The sequence below is a fragment of the Spea bombifrons genome, chromosome 2 (assembly GCF_027358695.1).
Source record: "Spea bombifrons isolate aSpeBom1 chromosome 2, aSpeBom1.2.pri, whole genome shotgun sequence".
Lineage (NCBI taxonomy): Eukaryota > Metazoa > Chordata > Amphibia > Anura > Pelobatidae > Spea > Spea bombifrons.
This window is the reverse complement of record NC_071088.1, coordinates 844,391-864,076: the sequence shown is the minus strand read 5'-3', so window position 1 is coordinate 864,076 and position 19,686 is coordinate 844,391. Positions and strand designations below refer to the sequence as shown.

Genomic DNA, 19,686 nt, shown 5'->3' with positions numbered 1-19,686 from the left:
TTATCAACTTAATTGTAAGGGCATCCCATCCCCGGCGTATGTAAACCTAAGATGTTACCACACTATTTGTGCTTTTATGTTTGTGTTTTCTTGTATATGCAACATACATGGATTCCGAGGCTTGATTTGAAAGAATCTAGATCAACATATACACATTGTGAGAGCAGAGATTGAAACATATCCACCCTGAGATAACTTGCTTTAACCCCTTGGCTGCTAAGCCATTTCCCACCCCGGTGCTAAGGTGGTTTTTGGCATTTCGGTGCACCTCTCGTTTAAACGCCTTTAGAAGTAAATTTCTTGGGAATAAACTATACAAACCATATATTGTTTTTTTCAGCACACCCAGCAGATTCCAAATATACCATTTTTATATGTGTATGTCTCATTGGGTTTGCAAAATAAAGCCAAAAATGGGAAAAAGTGTAATTTTTCACTTCCGACTCAATAAAAACTAGTTTGTAATGTTATTTTTCTAAACTCTAATATCAAAACCTGTGCTGCTAAATATTTGTAGTAGGTAACCGGTCTAAAATAAACAGAAATTGAGAACAGTAGACTGTGTTTTTCTAATATTTTATTGCTAAAAGTTACATTTATTAGACTATCACAAAAGACATCTTTAAATTTAATGCATGGCTGCCGTCAATTAAACAGCTCTAGCTGCCCGGGATGTTAAAATATGCCAACAAAACTATATATTTTTAGAAACTACACCCCCAGCCGCAGCAAATGAGGTCTTAGTTGTATTTGTATCACAAATCTGACGTGCACAACAAATAAGTGAATATCACACTTATAAAAAATTTAAAAAAAAATTAAATTAAAAGCAACAAGTTCATTTATGTCTTGCGCACTCCAGTCCTGTGCTACGAATACATGCAGCCCCTCATTTGATGCGCCAAGGGGTGTAGTTTCTAAAAATATATACTTTATGTACCATAATTTAACTTTCCAGCTGTCTAGAGCTGTCTAAATGCAGGCATCACCCCTAAATGTTTTAAGACAATTTTTTAACAAGATTCTCCAATCTGCCAAATCTGAAGTTAAAGTGGTTGAGACATCTGGGAAGTTAAATTAGGGTACATAAAGTACACATTTCAAGAAACAACACCCCTTGGAGCTTCAAATGAGGGGTTACATGTATTTCTAGGACAAAAGTTAAGGTGTACAAATAATGATGGAATATGTCGCTTTGGCTAGAAAATATGTTTTTTCTATCCATAGCGACATGTTCATTTGTGTCTTGCGCACTCCAGGTTTGTCCTAGAAACACACGCAGCCCCTCATTTGATGCGCCAAGGGGTGTAGTTTTTGCAAATGTGTACTTTTTGTGCCATAATTTAACTTCTTACGTGAGCAGTAATGCCACGTCAAGGCTTCAACCCTAATTACTGATCATTCACACGCCTTTCATATCTCCATTCACTCACAGAAGCACACACACCATACTTTAAATACATTCACTCGCAGAAGCACACACCATACTTTCCATACATTCACTCACAGAAGCACAGACCATTCTTTCCATACATTCACTCACAGAAGCACACACCATACTTTCCATACATTCACTCACAGAAGCACACACCATACTTTCCATACATTCACTCGCAGAAGCACACACCATACTTTCCATACATTCACTCACAGAAGCACACACCATACTTTCCATACATTCACTCATAGAAGCACACACCATTCTTTCCATACATTCACTCACAGAAGCACACACCATTCTTTCCCCTTACAATCCCAAAGAAATGATGGTAAAGGGAGAAAAAAAAATCACTTTTACAGCAAAAATACATTTTTGCAGTAAAAAATGCAAGGCGCTCCAGCGATGAGATGGTTACTCACGTACCGCACAGGCTAAATGGCTGATTTTGATAATATTTGCAGTTCATCAGGATTTCAAAAATTGCCTTCCTCTACCATTGGCTAAATTTAACCCCATGGGGTTAAAATTTAGTATCGGCCATTTTTAAAAAGGGAATGTGACTTTTTATAGCTATATGATCGCTGTGGTAACATTGGCTACCACAGTGATCATTTAGCTAGAATACTTAAACTTTTTTTTTTTTAAGTTAAACTAGTTTATGTTTAGATAATTTAATTTGGGGGTCTCTAGGCAATTTTGATCTTTATTTATCTGCCTTTAGAGACCCCCAAATCATTTTTTTAACTTTTTTTTTACTTTTTTATTTTTTTAACTTAATATTTTTTATTCTTTTTTCGCAAGCATTACACCGTTGGAAAGATGAGGCGATTACCTTTCCAATGGTATATGTTGGGGGTCTGTAGCTGCTTAGATGCCTGAGATACAGGCATCTAAGCAGCATGCCCCCATACCGCTTTAACTGACAATTGTCAGTTATTAATAAAGTTGCGCGGTGACGTCATCGCGTCATTACGCGCGACGTCACCGGCCGGATCGGGTGGTCCTAGTGATGCCCTTCAATATGAGGGGCAGATTGCCGGGGTAGGTGGTGATGGGGGTCCACAGACCTCCATCAAGGTAAGGTAGTGCTAGCGACGGCATGGTGCCGTCGTTAGCAGTCAAGGGGTTAAACCCAGCACCTGACTGGGACTGCTAGCGACGGCACCATGCCATCGTTAGCAGTCAAGGGGTTAATCTTTACACTATCGGGTTTTTCTTTTTGTTTCTATTTAAACCGGTTTACACGAGCGCCCCCAAGTGGATTGTGTTTGTAATACTCAACACCCGGAGAGTGTTGTTAAGGGTTGCAGCTGTGCATTCGGTACAACAGAAGAAAGGAACGTTTTATCACCATTATTCATTATTTTTTATCTATTTCGTCCTACACTGGCTTTCACATTTTATTCACTTCTGGGATCAGGTACAGAAAGGTACCCGTACCCCCTCCCCATAACAAACATACACAAATAGCTCACACAAGCTCACACTAACACACACACACACACACACTTTCTCAAACACACTCTTTATAGCTGCTCACGCACTGTGAGACTAACCGCTCTACAACACTTCAAGCCCTATAACACGCCATCCCTAAATATAAAATAAAAAACAAATCCTTCAAGGCTTACAAAAAAAATGCTGATTCCACAAGAGCGTCTTTACACACTCAACAGCGACATCGAGTGGTAAGAGGATGCATTGCAACTTCCATTGTTTTCCTTTTTTTATTCATGTAATCCCGCAGTAAAAGAGAGTCTGCTCACTCACTGCGTGTAACAGATCTCGGTACCCTGAATGGGTATATCCGTTAGCTTCCTCCGCTACTCCGACCACTGAACCTCTCACTTATTATCTGCGCCACTGCCTTCCCCTCAAGAGATGAGAAGCTTTAGGGTAAAATCACGTACTCAGTTTAATGTGAAGCATGTGGGGTATTTAAACATTACAAGAGGGTAATTTACATACAATTTACATACAGCACAGCACAGGACTTCTGTCCATAACCGGCTGGATGTCAGATCCACTTGCAAATACTGGCTGTAGGGGTCTCTGTCCTGACCCGATGGAGAGTAAACCCGCACATAAACCCCCTCGCAAAATACAGGAACCCCAAATCTGTGTCTGACCTCCACAGGTCTTTAGAGTCTCTGGTCACTGGGGAAATGTCACACTCAGTACCAGGTGGAAGAAGTAGTCTAAACAGACCCCCTGTACCCACCTCCCCAAAAACAGAACCCCTTCCAAGGCCAGGGCCCAGAGTCTGTAGGCATCAGGCTGGGCCCCCAGGCCATGGAGGCTTCTGTGGCAGTGCACAGGCATATATAAAGAAAAGGGTGTGAAACCAGTGTGAATTAGGGTGTGTAGAGAAAAGATAATAATCAGTATACTTCCCTTTTATGTTGCTTCAACGTATACCCAGCTGCAACCCGTACAAAACACTCTCCAGGTGTTTTAAATTAGAACAAGGATCACTAGGGGGCGCTCGTGTATACCAGTTGAAAAAGAGTTAAAAAACAAAAAATAGAAAAAAATGATTGTGTAGTATTATGCACATTGTGTATTGTGTAAATGATTGTGTAGTATTATGCACAGATCTTAGTACTGTACGGCTATATTATGCACTCACAGTGTTTATATGTATTCAGGCCTCATAAACATCCCCTCCTCCGGGTGGATATGCCATATATATATGCAGAAAAAAACAGAAAACAGGGGACTCCAATGGTGTTGCATCAAACAAATCTTGTGGTACACAAACGTAGAAAAACACTTACACTTTTTGCAGGGGTGTAATACCCGTATGCGCCAAGTAATTTCTCTCTGCTCCTCCAACGATTCTGTATCCGCTGGATTCCAGTGGTCTTCTGGTGTGGAGCTGCACTCAGTGTTGCAATCGCTACCCTGCTATATCGGAAATTGTGCTTTTACTTGGCCGATGACCATCCGTGTCGGGAATATAATATACCAATCCACCCTATGGTAAATATGTCACGGTGTACAGAAACTCCGTGTGTTTTAAAAAACGAGGTGCCGATCCGTTATCCCCGCGTCTATTTTCCCGTTTTTATCAGTGGGGGTCACCCGAGTTTAACTGTGTTAGACAGAATCGCCCCGTGATCGAAAATGTGGGCTTAGAGAAAACATATATACTGAACGATTTGTATGTAGTGAATGAATGGAATGATTGGGTTGTGTGTAAGCAGTGAATGAATGGAATGATTGGGTTGTGTGTAAGCAGTGAATGAATGGAGTGATTTACACTGGCCAGATGTAAATACTGCCTTAAAAGTCTTTTTTATATATAACTACAAAACCACTAAAGGTCTGAAAAAATATTTTTTTTTAGCGAATTATACATAACTTATATTGCCTATATTATCAATGTCTTGTATTTAGATGAATTTTCAATAAAATAATTTTACAGAATAAATTTAAAACCTAAATTTTAAATGAATTTTAAATAAAATTCTTAATTAAAAATAAATAAAAATGAATTGATTCCATTGCTTGTGATATGTATTTTTTGTCTGTATGTTTCAGTTATTATATCAATTATGCAATAAAGATTATCTCTTATTTTTTATTTTTTGTTTTAATTTTTACAAATACCTAAAAATATATTTCTGGGATCCCATAATAAATGTACACTATGTATACCTCATATTTACTGTATCGTATATAATGGTGTGTATGTATGTCACTTGTATGTTGGTATGTCCAGCTCCATGTATTGTGTATAGTAGTGTGTATGTATGTCACATGTATGTCAGTATGTCCAGCTCCATGTTCAGGCCACCTTTTTTAAAAGTTTTTAATTTAAAAATCCATTCTGTTTCCCTCCTGGATAAGTTATCTACCGGACTGCCACCTCTCCAATTGGGAGGGACCCAGTCTATACCCATGGTTTGTAAAGTTTCTATGGAATATTTTGGGCATGTGTTACAATGTCTGGGGACGCTATGTTTAGTGTTTTTATTTCTTATGTTTCCGAGGTGCTCTAATACCCTCTCCTTCATGGGTCTTGTGGTTCGGCCGACATATTGTATGCCACCCCCACATTCTAATAGGTACACTATGTTTTTTGTTAGACAGTTTATAAAATGTTTAATCGTGTATATTTGACCCGTTGTTGTCCCTGTAAACTGATTTGTTTTTTTTTAGGTAAGAACGTGCACATTTTACAAAAACCACATTTGTGAAAACCATTTGTTTTTTTTCCTACGAACATTTGAGCGTTTTGTGTGATTATTTGTTTGGGTAGGACACTCGGAGCCAACATTGTTTTTAATGAACCTGTTTTTTTAAAGATTATTTGAGGTCTATCTGGTAGCACCGTACTTAATACTTCATCACTTTGTAGTATGTGCCAGTGTTTGTTTATGATATGTTTAATTTTATTTGCTTGAGTGTTATATTGTGTAAAAAATGAAAAACTGAAATCCCTCTCCTTACGTGTTTTATGTGCACTATTTTTATTTCCCAGTAGTTGTTGTCTGTCTACTGCTTTTACTTCGCGAAGGCTTTTTTTTTTTTCCTCCGCAGTGCACAGGCAGCCAGAAAGAAAGCATCGACTGGCAGTGAGGTGAGAGAGGGTTAATGTGACCACTAAGGGGACTCGGTCATTCTTCATTTTTTAAGGAGGGTCTTCTCTCTCTACGTTTGTTGCTCTTTTTATTTGGCTCTCTGTCTGTCATATTATATCCTTACCTGTGATCTCTCCTGGTTTGACCCGGAGATTGCTGGGTATTTCCCGCTGCCATCAGGGAACGCCCCTGATGTCAGTAGGACCTCCCATTGATGTCAGCGGGAACTCCCCCAACGACAGTGGGAACTCCCAGGTAAGATTATATCCTTGGGCACTAAAGTTCTTCTTGAGACATTTTAGTTGTTCGTCTCTGTCTCTGGGATCAGTTGTATTTTATGGCCTGGCTGTAGATTATCGATATGTTGTGCGTTCCAGGTGGAAGCTCTTGCTGTGGGGGTAACTGGGCCAGTCTGTTGGTTTGTGGGATAGGGAGGTTCGAATTGTGTTATTTTGGACACTGTTGGTTGTGTCCAGGAAGCTGATGTGGGTGCGGGAATAGTTAAGTTGTAGTTTTATTGTAGAATGGAAGCAGTTGTAGTTTCTGTGGAACCGTTTGAGTTCTTCTTCCCTGGTTGTCCAGATAATAAGGATGTCATCTACATATCGAAGGTCGATTAGGGGTTTGGGATCACAGGTAGCCAGGAATTGTTCCTCCAGTTTTGCCATGAATAGGTTGGCATATTGTGATGCCATCCGTGTGCCCATAGCTGTGTCCATAATCTGTAAGTAAAAACCTGTTTGAATTTGAAATAGTTGTGGGTGAGTATGGACTCCATGAGTGTCAACAGTGCTTCACTTGGTATGTTGTCTTGTTGCAGGTATCTCCTGCATGCTTCTAGTCCATCATAGTTGGGGATGTTGGTATCGAGGGATTCAACATCCACAGTGGCCAGAACGGTATCTTCTTGGGCCGACAGTAGCTAGTTTATGTAGGAGGACGCCGTATAAAAGATCTGAAGGACACCATATTAACGGGGAATTTCCAGATTCAAAGAGAAAGGAAGATATCGGAATACAAATTCATGACAACATTTGACACTCTAAATTCAGGCCTAAATAGTGATAATGAATTTATATCACACTATCCACACAATCACTCTTACACATAGACCTTAGTATGTGACAGTCTGCGATACTGAAAGAGACTGCTGGGGCCAAATGCTGCATTTCACACCAACCGCGCGCTTGCATTTCCTTTAAACATCACCACAGGAGTGTAATCTCGCTTCACAATCTCTGGATCTATAGGTTACTGAATACATGTACTGCTTCAAATGTATAATATGCCTGAAGAAGAGGCCTAGATAGTCTTGAAAGCTTGCAATCCATAATAGGTCAGGTAGCCAATAAAGGTCTCATCTTTACCAAATTTGTATGTATGTTTGTTAGAGTGAGAGTATATATATATATATATATATATATATATATATATATATAAATTCCCTTCTTACCCAATACCTGCTTATCCGTCTGGATCTGGAAGTCCCACAGGAACCTAGCCCTGCAGTTCTCCACAATCTTCTGTGGGATCCCTCATTTGGACTTGGGAGGGTTTCGCCCATACAGATGTTCCTGTACACAATGCCAGCTGCTTGGTCGTGCCGTTCAGTGTACGCGGTTCTTGTGAACATCTTACACCCGGCCACTATGAATTGGACTGTCTCAGAAGTCTCTACGTAGTCTGCACCTTGGGTCCTGCCTGGCGTGGTAGATGCCGGCCTCTATGGATCTGATGCTTAGTGCCTGCTCTTCTGCCGCCATTATCAGTGCATCAGTGCTCTCTTTGAGTCCAGCCATTGGTAGGATTTCCCAATATAAGCCACCTCCGCTATTTGTCGACAGCACATCCCATACAGGGTCTTGGCTTGCCATGGTACTTCCTCAACTTGATCTTCTTTGCATGTCTCTTGCTGGTTCAGGCATACTCTCAGCAGCTCATCTTTGGGTGCCACCTTACTCACGTACTACCAGATGCTCTTGGTTTCATCCAGGACAGTGGCTTTCACACCTGTCCGCCTTCTTTCCGGCTGGTGTACAGTCTCTGAGTGTTGGACTTGGGGTGGAAACCTCCATCTATTGTGAGGAGCCTCCGGGGCTTCACGTTGGCAGCCTCCATGTCCTCCTTTGGCCAGCACACTATGCCCCCAGGGTATCTGATGACTGGGAGGAAGTATGTGTCGATGGCATGGATCTTGTTCTTCCCATTGAGCAGGATATTACATAGTACATACATAAGTCCATCAAGTTCAACCCTCATCCTTTGGTGGTACTTGGAGGTTGCGGTCTTCCTTCCCTCCTCATCATGGTTTCCATGAGTGTGCGTTAGCACGAGTGTGTACGAGTGTGTTAATGAGTTAGGGCTATGCTGAGAAGAGGGCACTTGGCTACTCATACACATCCCATGTTCAGGCTTAAGTTAATCTGTAGGACCAGAGAATGATGATGATGCTGGTGTCGTGGTTATGCCAAGCTCGGCTGGCGTCATATTGTATACTTTGTGATCCCAGGCAAAAGTTGGGCAGATATGACTCGTCTTCAGGATGTCATAATCTGCAGAACCCCCCGACTCCCACCTCCTTGCTCAGGTGACAGGAAAGGGGGTAGTCTTCAGGGGGAGGTTAAAAATGTGGGTAATTGCTAATTAAGGAGAGCCTGCTTTACCATCAAAAAGACAACATCAAGGCTGCAAGAGTCACAAAAAATGGTATTATACTCTGTTTTCTCTTTTTATTTTGAAACTGTTGATGTACTGCTACTGTATACGTCTGTTTCTTTTTAGATACATTTTATTGAGAAACAGCACCGTCACTTATTCTACTCAGATAATGTTTTTTAATCAGTTCTGTCTTTAATTCTCTAAGGGGTTAATTATATAGATACTTTGGTGTGTATATTGAAGTCCTACTCCTTTTGGGTAACCTAAGACATCCGGTTTTACGGTTCTTGGTGGTGGCAGCTTGTTTTACGCTGGGAGTTTTGGGGGGCTGGCAGTCAGGGGCTCGTGGTGGTTGCTTGGTGCCCTGTGGGATTGGCATTTAACCCTTCCGCGCTCATACTCTGACTGTTTGGCTGATAGCCCCATCAGTGACAGTTATGATATTCTAACCCACAGCTCATAGCGTACACATGCACGCCAAGAGGAAGAAGAAGGCATAGATGTCTCTGCTCCAGGCCACCAGGTATATCGATGCCGTGATGCCTAACTTGGAGAACACAGCAGAAGAGTATATTATTATCTCTATTTCTGTAATAATAGCAGATGTTCCAGCAGAGACACCGGAAGTGCGATATCCAACGCGTTCGAGAGGAAATCAATGGAAGCGGCATTTTGGAAAATATTTCCAACTTTAGGTAATTATTATTAATCTAGGCTTTGCATTTTTCTAGACAGCTATGAAAGGCTTGTTAGCCGTTAGCTCCTGCCTTGGCGATTCCGGTGTCGCTGTGATCTCTTGTTGAGGGCATGAAGTCAACCCCTCTCGTTGATGGCATTGAGACAATGTGGTATTCAAGTGGTTAGCATTAAGAATCTAGTATGTTACGGCAATGATACATTTAGTATCGGTTTCCTTTCACACCAGAGACTGTTTCGATTCTCTGCTCAGGAAGCCCTCGGTATACAGGATGTTGTATAAAAACTGAACAAGACTCAGCACGTTCTCAATTTGTTGGCTCTGCAGACACCCCTTTCTGCCTTCTGTCTTTTCAGACGGTTGAATTTGGGGGTAGTTAAGACCAAGGTCCCAGTAGAGGCGTCTTCCAGTCATTGTGATCATTGTCTGCTTATGGTTTCTTGCATGTTTCAGGACAAAATGTCCTGGCTGGGTCTACTGGCCATCAGGACCATCATGACTAAGAATGTGACATTAAGGCAGTTCTCCTCATTCTTGTGTACAGAGTATGGATGGGACATTCTGTAGGTCACTTTCTTTAACAACAGTTGGTCTTTCAGTTGTCCATCCTACCCCCTATGGTGCGGGCTCACCAGTGTCTGTAAGACAGATAGATGGGAAGCACTCCCTCCTCACACAACAGCCAGGAAGTGATATGGAACAAACCACTGGGGCAGAAGTTGCAGCTCCAGACGGTGTCTTTGCCCCTACAGCCCCTCGGTTTCTTATTAATGGTTATAAACATTCATGAGTTCCGGGCCAAGTTAACGCCAATTTCACAGTCAATACCTTGCTAGGAAACCACTAGATTAAAATCGGGGTCTGTAACGATTTCTTATCTCCTGTTAGATTTGGTGAATTTGTTCTCAATTTATCGCCCACGCTTGTTTTGTGACCAGAATGTCCTGACGCAGTCTGTGGTTTCTTCAGGAGGTGGGGTCCAGATGTCTAGTTACTAAGACACGGAAATCGGCAGCCACCTTCACGTTGGTGATTGTGTTCCACGATGGTTCTCTCTCTGTTGTACTTCACCCTCTTCACAGGTAAGAAGAGTCCATCTACTTCAACAACCCATCTGTCCTACCCCTGTCATGGATGGGTAGGGGTAGTAGAATCACCAGGGGGGTGGAATCTGGAATGGAGAAATATGAAAAAATGAATGAAGCAGGTACAGTAGGTTCCAGTATGGAGAGGAGACACAGAATCTACAGTAGGTAATGGAAGTAGAATCTAGAAGGACCTGGAATATAGAATGCAGATGGGCTTATAGGATTCCGTTCCTTTTTATTATTCACTACATACCAAAGAATGACTGAAACTGTCTCACAAAGACCCTCTGTTGGTCGGGGATTTCTCAGACTACTGTTGCACCAAAGGATGCTGAAAGAGGTGATGAATATTGTTGACCTAATGCCGGATTCGCTGGAGTTACTGGGATGAGGGGACGTTGACTGGTCTGGGGGGGACCTGAATGTGGGCAGTTAGTGGGGGGATTCCGGTGTCGCTGCGGTCAGTTATTCACTATTGTTACCCTCTTTAGGTGCAGCCGCACATAGGGTCCTGCAGGACCCTCCATCTCTTGTCCTGCGGGAGGGTCAGACGGCCCTGATGTTCTGTACCTTAGGAGGGCCGCAGAGCAACCGGGATTCAGTATATTTTTACTGGAAAGTGAATTCCACCGCAATCCATAACAGCTCCAGAGTGACCATCACCTCCGGCCCCCGCTCCCTGTCCAGCTCTCTCCGCATCTCCCCGGTCACAGCCAGGGACAGCGGGCTGTATGAGTGTGATATACGGACATTTAATTACATAGTGGGGGAGCCTTACACGGGGAACGGAACCCGTCTCCTGGTGAAAGGTAAGATTAGAATTGTATCAGTTTGTAGTTTGTATCGGAACCATAATCCCCTCTGACCCCCTATATACAGAACTCGGCCATGGAAAACCTACTGTAATAAATGTTTTCAGCTCCGTTGTCTGCCGTTAATAAGTGAAGTTACCATGTGAGCCAACTAAAAAAATACCGTTTCAGCTACAGCCGGCCCCCCCCCCCCACAATCCCCCGTCTCATGTATGGAGTCTACCTTGAGTAAAGCAATAAGGCATCCGGTTTGGGTTGGTGATGGGCTGGGGACTAAGTTCTAATATATTATTTTTAAAACTTTCTACATGAAACTAAGATGATCCAATATATTCGGTTCCGTTTCCACTGGAGAACCCAATGTCTGTTCCACTGCTGCAAAAACAGCCTCATCTGGCATCAAGCGGGTGATTATACGGACCTGAACCCTCTGCCTCAGTACCCCCTCCATCCCACAGGGCATAGACGTAGTGAAGCGGAGAGGAGGGGGATGGGGCTCAGCCTCACCTCAGAGGACGAGGGGTCTGGGGTAGGGTCATTGATGCTCCGAAGGCTCCTCTAGGAACAGAATGGGACAGCTTGAGGTACAGACCCCTATTCTTTATGTACTTGGGGTGGGGTTATTATTGCTTTATGGGGAGTCCTGGGAACCCCCCCTTTCACTTTTTTGTTTTATTATTTTTTAACCTATAAAATGCAACCTAGGCGGGGGTTTGTAGGCAGTCATTGGACAGACAGACAGACAGCTGTGCATCTCCTATAGAAATATATTATTCCGTACTGCAATGGGGACGGCAAAAAATCCTGCTAATTGATCTTTTACGAGATCGGCTGGAGAGCGTGCTGGGAAAAAAGGGATTTCCAAATCACATTATTTTATTTTAAGTTGGGGGTCCCGGGGACGCTACCACCTAATAAAAATACATAGACAGGAAATAAAGTAAATTATTATTAATTTATTTATTTTATAATTTAGAACTAGACTTAAAAACAGCCCTGGAAATAAGTGAATACTGGACCCATGTTTCATGGGGCGATTATTGTGCCCGCGGCATGTGTGGGGTTCTGGCCCAAATTTAATTTTCTTTTTCCGGGTCACTGCAGGGAACCTCACGTCGCGGCACGCCCCACGCCCCGCCAACTTCCAAGAATAAATAACGTGTCCTACCCTCATCCCTTAAAGGGGTCTCCAGGTAGCAGGAACCAGATAGCTCCCAGGTATGCAAATTAGTCATAAATAAGATGCATAAAAAAACACATAGCTCCTAATATCACCGTGGCCCCTGACATCGTGTCACAGGTTGGGACCATCAGGGAGAGAGCCCATATAAGTCAGAATAATGCTTAATAATATTTAAGTATGAAATTAACCATTTTAAGTTTATTTAAAATACTGAAAAAAGTTCCTTAAGTTTCCTGGCCTGGCACGTCGATTGTCATCAAGGGGTTAAAACAGAGAAAAACAGGCAACTGCTTGTAGCTGCGGGGGGGGGGGGTCATCCCAAGTGGACCCTTTATAAGCGGACAGATAAGAGTTACTCTGGAGTTAAACCCCTCGCAATCCGCAGGTAACCCACCCAATCACCCTTATCCTTACTATGAACCCGTACATGTTTTTACTCTTACCCTACTCCTTAAACATATTTCATCCCCCTTTTCCCCAGACAACCCCTCCACAATCCCCATCTTTCCCTCCCTTCTCCCACCATCCACAGCCATACCTTCTTTGCTCCGTGTGCAATAAACCCACTGCTGTCCACAACCATTTCATCTCTAACCACCTCAGTCTCCTTGCACTCACTGAAACGTGGTTAACGTCCTCCGATACTAACTCTGCTGCTGCTCTCTCTTACGGTGGTCTTCGCTTCAGCCACATACCTAGTCCTGGAGACGGTCAGGGAGAGGTGTTGGAATCCCCCCCCCGCTGCACCGTCTGCCACCGGTTCTCTCCGTCTCATCTTTTGAAGTACGCTCTGTCCGTCTCTTCTCCCCATTGGCTCGTCTTGTTGCTGTGATCCACCGGCTTCCTGGCCCTACTTCTCCATTCTCTGATCGCTTTGCCCACTTCCTTTCCTCCACCATCCCTGCACTAATCCTAGGAGACTCCAATTTACTGATTGAGGACTCTCCTCACCTGCAGCTCCCAAACTACTTTCACTCTCCTCCTCTCTCAGACTCTCACAATGGACCTCCTTCACGCACCGGGAATGTCATCAAAAACGCTCCCCCACCTGTTCAACATCTTATTTCTCCAACTGTCCCTTCTGTCTGTCCGACCACAGCCTGCTAACATTAAATATGACATCCCCCCCACCTCCTCTACCTAAAAAAACAGCACAAACCTACCGAAACCTCTGCACTCTACAGCTTACACTCCATCTACGTCTCTCACGCTTCCCCACTTCCTCCTGTCCTCTACCGCTCAGTATAACCATACACTGGCCTCATTCCTAGATATGGTTGCCCATCTAACTTCGCGCCTCCACCCACGCTGTCCACCTCAGCCACGGCATTCCACAGAGACCGTCTCCTCCGAAGGTGCTGACATAATGCTGAGCGTCTATGGAGGAAGCCTCACTCACCTGAAGACTTCACTCATTTCAAACTTATGCTCTGTTCCTATACATCGGCCCTCCCTCTGTCCAAATGTATTATATTTCATTAATCTCCTCTCTTTCCCATAACCCTAAACGTTTGTTTTCCACCTTTAACGTCCTCCCCCCAGCACCTCCCTCGCCCTCTAACTTCTCCGCCCAAGAACTTGCCACCTACTTTAAAAACAAAATGACACCATCAGGGATAACACGGTGTTAAACATACGTTACCTCGACCTCCCTCCTCACTTCAAGCCACCCTCACCTGCACCAGTCCAGTCACCACTACTGACGTTTCTCTCGTCCTCCCACCTCACTAACTGCCCCATCGACCCCACACCTTCACACCTCCTGCCATCCCTCTCTAGTATCCGTACCCCCACCCCCGACCAACATCTTTAATCTCTCTTTTCTCTGGCAAATTCCCATCCTCATTCAAACCTCATCTCACCCATCCTAAAGAAACCATCGCAAATCCTGCCCCCTTCAACTGAAAAACATCCGCCCGTTCCTCACACATGAAACGACTAAAATCCCTGGTGATTTCCCACCTGGATTATTGCCACTCCCTGCTAACTGCCCTCCCCGTCTCCCCCCTTTCACCGCTCCAATCCGTCCAGCACTGCAGCTGGAGTAATCTTTCTCTGTCCCCGCTCCTCATCTGCCGCTCCTCTGCGCCAATCGCTCCACCGGCTCCCCGTACCCCCCCAGAGTCAAATTCAGACTCCTAACCTACAGAACCCTTAACAACTCCGCACACCGTATATCTCTATCCTCCTATCCAAATACCCCTCTAACTGCCCTCTCCGTTCCTCTCACTACCTGCGTCTCTCTCCTACCGCCATTACCTCTTCTCACCCCCGTATTCAGGATTTGCCCCGCGTTGCATCCCTTCTGTGGAATTCCCTTCCCGGTTCCGTCAGATTTTCTCTCTCGTACCCGAACTTCAAAAGCTCTCTGAAAACTCACCTATTTCCAAGAAGAGTTAACCTAACACTGAAGCCCCCTCATTACTGAGGAGCAGCCGTCCAATGCTTTAGAGTCTGTGGCTAGTTAAAGGCCCCCCCACCTGCCATTGGCTTTGTCATTAGTACCAACGTTGACTACGACCTCTGGATCATCGCCAGCCCATCCCAGCACTCCGTCCACAACCTGCCGAACCCGGGGGACAGCTAACTGATCGGCATTCAGCGTCTGGGCGGCAGATCATCCTCCTTCTCATCCTCCTCCATGAAAGGGACTGATTTCTGGATGACGCCTCTTATTTATTTTTTTTAAGGAAATTTTATTGCGTTTTCAGCGGTAAGTATAAACACGATAAAGTATCAACATCTAATAACATACTATGGCCTTAGGCCCCCCTGGATTTGTTTTGGGGGGTCTGGCTGCGTATGTCAGCTCGTTACAGGATGGAGATTTTAACAAATTACACATTGTTGCAGTACTAACATCCAGTTATATTTTATCTGTGAATCCATGGATGTCGTAGCTCGTGTTATACTCCTCCGTTATTTTAAATGTACTTTGTATGTTTAGATTCAAACATCGCTGAGCCATGGTGAGTAACTCTTTGGTCGTCTCGTTGCATACTAAGGTACCAAGATTTAAACATAAACGGCATAACCGAGTTAGCACTACTTATTGTTTGTCTTGAACCTTTAAGGTGTATAATTGTGAGTTAATTTATTACTTTATTGGCCTAACGTCGCTGTCCAGCCATAATGACCACATTTTATAATATTTGGGGAGCGAATGATTAATTGCGTGGGACATAATGCTCCATTTGGGAACGCGTTTCCGGTGTCCTCCAGACTTCAGATAATGGGGGTGCGAGTGGATCTTTCCGGTGCCGGCTATCACTATTCTGAGAGCTAGGAGGCCGTGGATTATCAGAATTTTATGGGTCTTGGTATATTGTCTGGAAAAAAATGTAACTGCAAACTCTGGTGTATGGGGGAGACTCGTTGCAGTTATTGTTTCAAGCTTTTGGATATATTCTTCCCACAATGGATGGAGCTTGGGACAGGACCACCAAACATGCGACATTTCGCCCTTCTGGTTACACTCCCTCCAGCATAGAGGGGAGGCCCCGGTACTATGTGAGCCGGTCTCGCTGGTGTTAAGTACCACCTACAATTCATTTTCTTCTGGGGTTCCAGGTGATTTAAGCAAAGGGAATCGAATTATATGTTTTTAGCCACTCATCTTGTGGAAACTTCAAACCCAACTCTCTCTCCCATGCTACCCTGTGACTAATTTGGCCCTTAATCTGGTTTAATCAGGGCTTTTTTATAGAAGACTGAAATTAGGCCCGGTTTGGGCTTTGCTTCTCAGAATAAGGACACAAATTTGTCATCCTCCTTTTGAGCTAGTAATAAAAATGGAGGATGGAGCTGTATTTAGGCAATGGCGTATTTGGAGGAATTTATAGAACTCTTTATGTTCTGAACCAAAGTATAGTTGCAGTTTGTTGAACGGAAGAACCCCTGATTTATCCATTACATCTTGGATTACCTGAGTCCCTTTTTTAGTTCTAGTACTAGGAAAGGAGTGGCTCCAGATGTAGAATTCAACCAGGGTGAGAATTTGGCATACCGGTCCCAAATCTTTAATGCATGTTTAGTGGTTGGTAACATATTCTCTCACCTAGGTCTTATTGCATTCTTACACCAGAACCTTTGGGCTAGCTCCCGATCCTCCCGTGTGGCCCATTGTGGGCTGTTTCTGTTGGAGTGGAAAGCTATTGTTTGAGCCGTCACACATGCTTCGGCATATAGTTCGAAGTGTGGTACCCCCAAACCTCCCTGTGTTGTGGCTGTGTGCAGAGTGTTTCCCCTTTCTGGATGACGCCTCTTATGATCTTTAGCCAGAATAATGACAAGAGTGATGGGAGTAGCCACCAAAAAGTGGGCCAAAAGTGCAAAAAGGGTGGACTTGTGTGCTGACCCTACATTTTGCTTCTTTAGTATGATTTTGGAATTTAACCCTTCTTTATCTGTGCTAGACTTGGTTATAATGCACTGCGTGTGCAATTTGCATATATCTGCAGCCACGTCCGTTTAAGAAAAGAGTTCTTCTCCATCTTTTTTGCCTCAAACGAAAAAACGTGTATTTACGTGAGTTGGAACTAAGTTCTAATGCGGACTTCCAAGCCCTCCCCTCCCCCGCTCCCCAAAAAGTCGAAAAATACATAAATAAATATATTAAGAAAATAAATTTAGGGGTTGCTGTGACCTCATCGGAGTCCCACTTGACTTTGCTGACATTCCAGTATATATGAGGAGTGTCCGCCTCTACTTTCTATGTTGTCCCTTTATCCGTGTCATGGCAGGGTATGAATTTACACGGGTACCCCAAGCATGTTGGGGAGCGCATGGGTTATATTTCACATTACATCTTATTTCTAAAGCCCCAGCAGATCCCATAGCCCTGTTACAAAAGAGAGATTAGAAGATTAAAGAGACGCTCCGCTCATCGTGTATTTTCATGGTCGAGGCGTCCCTGCTTGGAAATCCATGGATGGTTTCAGCAGAATCCCCCCATATGCATTTGCCCCTTCTTCCTCCCGCCATGTTTAATGTGTCTGACTGCCCTGATAACGGCACACGAGTGATAGAACCTGTTATCTGTATCTATAATAACGAGTCTGTGCATTAACATACCGATCCCTGCCCCCCAGTGACCCCGGTAATAACCCTGAGGATGGATAAAGAGAAGCAGCTCCTGATCTGTGAGGCTCAGAGGTTTTACCCCCCGGAGCTGAACATTTCCTGGAGTTTCTCCAACATGGAAAATCAGACGCAGGACACTCTGGTGGAGAACGTGGACGGCACCTACACCAAGAGGTCCACGGTGGGGATAGCAGATATAATGCGGGAGCGAGAGGTGACCTGCAGCCTGCAGCACATCTCACTGACCGCTCCGCTCAATGACACCCTGTATGTGTCCGGTGAGTCCGAATGAACATATAATTCTCAGTAGGACGAGCGGGGAGTCTGTCGCTGTCTTTCCACCTCCGGTGATGAAAGTATTTGAAGCGAAGGTTTGACCGGGACGTTTTGATCATAGTTTAGCATTCACTATAATTTCAATTATCCCATTTTTTTATTTGTTTTTTTCCCGCAGACCCCTCTCCAGTCCGCTATCATTATCTGTTCCTTCTCCTGCTCATCCTCACGGTTTTGTTTGTGGTTTTCGTGTACCGGAGGCATCGGAGCCGCAGAAATGGAAGCAGTAAGTGCCCCGACCACCGCTGTGAATAAGACGTTTGTTAAAGCCCCAGATCGGTGGCATCCTAATAAACCCTGCGCTTTATGCACCCAGGTCCTGCGACACGTGAGACGCGTGCCAGGAAGAGGACGCGTGAGCAGCAGCCCGCGCAGGTGCGTGTTCATCAATATAATCCATAATGGCTTGTGAAACACAGTATAGGAAAAGAAGGGGTTGAGCTGCTATAAATGTGGCTCATCCTACTCAGAGTCGACCCTGATGGGTCCTGGTGGGTCCATGGGACCCAGGTGGCACTTTGACCCGGGAGGCAATTAGCCGACCCAAGGCTCTCTCTTTCTCCGTGAACCCATCTGCATTATTCTGGAGTCTTAGTGCACTTCTGCAAAGGGGCGGAGTCACAGGGACAGCCTCTCTCCCGTTCCTCCAATCAGAGCAAGGGTGTACATGGAAAGTTTTTTTGCCGGGAGGCCAGGTTCACGGAGAATCGGACAAAAAAGGAAGACAAAGGGAGAGGCGGACGAAGTAAGAAGACAGAACAAGAAGAGGCAAGTGAAGAAACTTAAGCTGTGGTAAAAGAGACAGGGTCAACGGGGAAGCTAGGAAGACATTGAGAGAGTGAGTTTATTCATCATGATAGAAAATAATGGATGTGGGGGAAGGGCAGCATGTCTAGGGTCGAACCTGATGCTACTCCAGTCTTAATGACCCCGGCAGAGCCAAAGATGAGGCTGAATCCCAGCTCGAGTTCACGCACAGCCATTACTTTTGTTGCCGCTTGGCTGCCAGACCCGGCCATTGTTACTGCCATCGCCTCTGTAATATTGATACTACTCTGCTGGGCCTTATCGTCAACATAGTGCTGAGCTTCATCAGGTTTCTTTGTTGAAACTTATTAAGTATCACTAAATGGACTTAATCTTTATTTTTGCTCATAAATGAAAAATGTTAATGTAGATATTTTCACTGAAAATGATAGATTCTGAATATTTTCTCCTTTCTAATATTCCTTAAAATTTGTCTCTTCACAGGACGGAGATGGCGACTCAGATGTACATTATGCCTCCATCTTCCACGGTGGAGGAGAAACACAGAGGCAGCTGCCCAGAAAGCGAGTCACAGAGGAAGAGAGCGTGGAATACGCTGCTGTGAAAATTGCGGCGGCCATTACACCAGACGCTACGGCCTACGGACAGAACATGGAGGAGCCATTCCTGTCCTACGCCACGTTACGAATATCTCCCCCACAGACAGATATCACTGCCGTGGTGCACAGAGAACCCGGACACCAGCATCCAGAGCAAACCTACGCACGGGTACAATGCCGCTGAACGGGTTATTACAGGGTGGAGAATGAAGGTCTCACAGGACAAGGTTTTCACTCTCCAGGAGAACGCGACGGATTCCTTGGTGGCACCAGCAGCCGGGGGGCGGTAAAACAGATTGTTCTCTCACACAGGAGGGGGTTATCTCAGTAACCTAATGATAGTAAATACCAGCGATAGCCGATGCCAGGAGATCTGTACAATAAAACACAATGTAACCCGGAGCAAACCGTCTGAATAAATCTACTTCCAAAACAA

General features: G+C 44.3%; 1 protein-coding gene across 1 annotated transcript; it reads left to right on the top strand.

The window, feature by feature from the left end:
• The first annotated feature begins 17,362 nt into the window (after positions 1–17,362).
• Positions 17,363–19,456, top strand: LOC128473022 (tyrosine-protein phosphatase non-receptor type substrate 1-like). The gene is made up of 4 exons (XM_053455046.1): positions 17,363–17,825; positions 18,002–18,109; positions 18,200–18,258; positions 19,135–19,456. Exons 1-4 carry the CDS (start codon positions 17,579–17,581, stop codon positions 19,432–19,434), a joined length of 714 nt encoding a protein of 237 aa, XP_053311021.1. The 5' UTR covers positions 17,363–17,578; the 3' UTR covers positions 19,435–19,456.
• Positions 19,457–19,686: the final 230 nt, after the last annotated feature.